At 27.6% G+C, this 4,078-nt stretch overlaps 1 protein-coding gene across 1 annotated transcript; it reads left to right on the forward strand.

Moving 5' to 3' along the window:
* The first annotated feature begins 851 nt into the window (after nt 1-851).
* Nucleotides 852-3,175, forward strand: LOC127135698 (uncharacterized). The gene is made up of 3 exons (XM_051062345.1): nt 852-1,485; nt 2,621-2,698; nt 2,927-3,175. The coding sequence occupies exons 1-3, from the start codon at nt 928-930 to the stop codon at nt 2,930-2,932; spliced, it is 642 nt and encodes a 213-aa protein (XP_050918302.1). The 5' UTR covers nt 852-927; the 3' UTR covers nt 2,933-3,175.
* Nucleotides 3,176-4,078: the final 903 nt, after the last annotated feature.

Here is a 4,078-nt window from a genome sequence, read left to right on the forward strand (position 1 = left end):
ATATATATATATATATATATATATATATATATATATATATTAAATCATAATTATTTCATCTATCATATTTTTTATTTATGTGAATTGTTAAATAATTTTTTATGAGATATTCAAAGTATTTCAAAGTATTTATGTTGATATATAACATAAGGAAAATGCTAACGAGTGTCCCGGTCCAGGGCACTGATTAAGAAATTAAAATAATAAATTGAACATTATTTAAGAGATTAAAAAAATCATATTTTTTCTAAATATATGTGTATTCAATGTATTAAAAATATAAATAATTAACTTTTTAAAAGAATATTGTGTGTATTCAATGAACGGAACATAATATATATATATATATATATATATATATATATATATATATATATATATATATATATAAATGTGTGTGTGATATTTGTCAAATAATGTATTAGGTAAGCCATACAAAGTATTTTAAAAAGTTAAACTTCTCTAATACCAATAAATATTAAAAATTATTATTAAAATACAAGTTTGTTAAAATATGTTGAAACACATACTAATTAATAATTTAAGAAAAAAAATGTTTAAGTAATTAATTTAATTTAAATAAAATGTAATAGTATAATCCAAATAAAAAAAATATGAATATATTAATTATATTCTAGACTTATCATAATTCCTATTAGATTCAATGTATTGAAGATTTTTTTTTTATATAAAAAAATCTAAAATTCTTTTTTTTTTATGTAAATTTTTTATTAAATTAAATATTCTAACAAAAATAATGTTCCCTTTTTGATTCATTTTCTTTTTTTGGTCAATATTTTAATTGCCAACAAATTTTCCATCTTTTCTTTCTAATGTTAAATGCATGTTTAATTTATTTGCATTTCGCATATTTCATTTTTAAGTTTTACTAATTTTTTTCATGTTTTTCTTTCATTCTGATTCAACATGCTACTCGAACCTAAAATCAAAGATGATACACTATTTGTGAATTCTTCACGACTATCATCGTCGACCCCATCACCACAAATATCGACATCAACTCCACTTTACCTTAATCCACAAATTGCACCTCTTAGTCTTAACTACACCATACCAAATAATTTTGCCGGTGAAGGTGAAGACGAGAGAGATGGATCAGGAGAAAAGAAAGAAGAAATAAAGGTTGAGCGTTCAGATGAAGTCGAAGAACCGATGGTTAAGATCTTGAAGACCTGGAATCTGAGGCCGAGGAAATTGGCAACTAAGCCAGAGGATAAAGTAAACATTGGAAGTTCTAGTGGAGGACGTTCAAGGATGGGTGTGGCATCGACAAGGGAGAGCAAGCCCCGATTTGCAAAGTCGCGTGCTCGGCCTAGTTTGGAGAGGCCAGTGGTGAAGAAGGAGCGTGGGTTTGTATTTGCTCTTACAAAGGAAGAAATCGAACATGACTTTATGCATATGACTGGAGAGAAGCCTCCAAAGAAGCCTCTTAAGAGACCAAAGATTGTTCAAAAAAACCTTGATGTAACTTTCTTACTCTTAACTTTAACTTTGGTAGAATTTGTTTGTTGAATTAAACTTGTTTTGATAAATGTGAGTTGATTATGATGGTGATATTCTTGATTAGATTTTGTGTGGATTTTATGAGGATGTTGTTTGTTAATCATGCTTTCAGTTGTTGTTGTTGTTGTTTGTTTGATTGTATCTAAGAAAGTGTTGGATCTAATGTATAATTTGACTAAGATCTAGGATTTTAATTATCTCAAGAATTTAGATGTGTTATTTTTGGCGTTTGATTGTTGAATTGAAGATGGTTTTGTTGTTTTTTCTTGTGTTAATTACATGATGATGTTGATTAAGTTTAAGAGAAAAGTTTGCAGTTATTAAATATGATGTTGTTTTTTCTTATGTTAATTACATAATGATACTCCCTCCGTTCCTTTATAAGTGTCACTTTCTTGCAAAAAAATTGTTTCTTTTTAATTGTCACTTGCAAAGTTCAAGGTAGTATTAATTGCAATTTTGTCAAAATTATCCTTAGATAATGATTGCAGAGAGAGAAAAAGTAAAGTGAATGTAATAAATAATTAAGGGTATTATAGGTAAAATAAGAATTATTGTTTGAAAAGTAACAATAATGATTAACTTCCTTGGTATATGTAAAAAGTCAAAAAATGACACTTAAAAAGGAACGGAGGGAGTATTGATTAAGATTTAAGAGGATAGTAAACAGTTGTTAAAAGTAATGTTCTTCGTTAAGGTTATTCTGAATTTGCTGAATATGATTGCTGGAATTCAATTTTTGTTTTATTAAATTTGTTTTTCCCATTTAGTTTTTGAATGAACGAGTTTTTATATGGGTTTTCTTACATTATTTATATGGCAATGATTGGATTTCCAAGGTATGTCCTGATTGTGATGTTGTGAGAAATTGTTGTGTAATTACAACTCGAACATAGATATATTTTCAATTTGATTAGGTATTAAGTTTGACTCTTTGATTAGTTGGAATTGGTTTTTGAAATTGTTTTAATGTTATTTTTCCCCTATTAAGTTTTTGAAATTGGATTTGGTTTTTGAAGTTGTTGTATATGATGATGATTAGTTTTTTTTGTTGAGAATGCTAATACAGATTTTGTTGTTAATTGTGTTTTTGTAGGTTCTTTTTCCAAGCATGAAATTAACCAATGTAACACCGGACAAGTACGGGGTTAATGACAATCCGCCATCTTTGAAGGTTTTTTTTCAATCTCGCTTTCATGTCTTTTTAACTTTATGTCTGTTCAGATTCCTGCATGATGTAAAAGAAAAAAAAAAACAATCCTCATTCTTCTTAGCTAATAAAATATTGTTTGATTTGTTAAATTCCTTTGCTATGATTATATGTTCCTTTGTGTTATGATTCAACGTGTAACATTATATAATAATATGGTGGTTGTACTGAAAGTTTATATTTTTGTTGCAGTGTTAAGGGTTCTTGCTTGGTTTTTGTTGCTAGCTCAGGGATTTGAGTGTTTCTTGGAATTGTTATGTTATTTTATCGTGGAACTGACATTATTTCTTGGAATTGTTATGTTATTAGAGAATAAAATGCATATTGCGTATGTTGTTAGCATTAGTAAGACTGGGACACCAAGTAAATTGTTGAACTTTTACATTATTCCTATTGTTTTTGTTCAAGTAGTCGAGAAACTACATGGTTTAGATTTTCAGTTGGCTTGACAATAATTTAATAAATATTTCTTTATTAGAAATTCATGTTGTCTTTATAATATATTCGTTTTAATTGGCTTCCTTTTCATATTTGTGGATGATCAGTTTTATCTTTTTTTCTTCATTATTTTCTCATAATTAGTTCTAAATTCTAATGACAAGCATATATAACTTATGGATTTAGTTACATACTGAAATTAAATGTAAGAAAATATTATTTATTTTGATATAATTGAGAGGACGGGGGTAATTATGCCTCATCTATAAATTACATTACTAGAAAAAGCAAATTTAACGTCGGATGCAAAATGCATTTAACCTCGGCTACTGAGGTGAGGAAACGAAGAGCGTCAAGAAAAATGCACACTTTACCTCTCGGTTTTAAAAAACCGGAGGGTGTGTGAAAAAGTCATGGGTTCGATCCCTAGGAAGACATTTTTGGAATTCCGAAATGGCGAAAACACATGTCCCCTCGATTTTGTAATTTCACTGACGGATATACCACATTTTCACCTCGGTTATCTAATAAAACTGAGGGATAAAATAATTTTAAGTTTATTAAATATAATGTGGATTGCTTATTTCACTAAACCTTATATTAAACATATAACTTCTCAAAATTTTTTAGGAAAATAATTATATGAACAATTGTGTTATATTTGAAGAACAACTTACATTGATAGTGATTTTGAAGCATCCTGCAACACCTCATCCATCTCATGTTGTTTTATGGTTAAAAACTCTCTAATGTTTCAAGTTATTTATTCAACACTTCATTTTCTTCTAATTCATTATTGAAACTATAAACTTCTACGCTTTGAAAAATGAATAAATATGGAAGAAAGTTAAACGAAAACTAGAAGTATTTGACGATAAAACAATATGAAACTAACCATCGATATTA

This window comes from Lathyrus oleraceus, chromosome 4, assembly GCF_024323335.1.
Source record: "Lathyrus oleraceus cultivar Zhongwan6 chromosome 4, CAAS_Psat_ZW6_1.0, whole genome shotgun sequence".
NCBI lineage: Eukaryota > Viridiplantae > Streptophyta > Magnoliopsida > Fabales > Fabaceae > Lathyrus > Lathyrus oleraceus.

Bases quoted from the DNA above. Each gene is read 5' to 3' on its own strand.
- LOC127135698 (XM_051062345.1), top strand. From the start codon at position 928: ATGCTACTCGAACCTAAAATCAAAGATGATACACTATTTGTGAATTCT. The intron at 1,486-2,620 runs GTAACTTTCTTA...GTGTTTTTGTAG, and splicing joins TTGTTCAAAAAAACCTTGAT to GTTCTTTTTCCAAGCATGAA.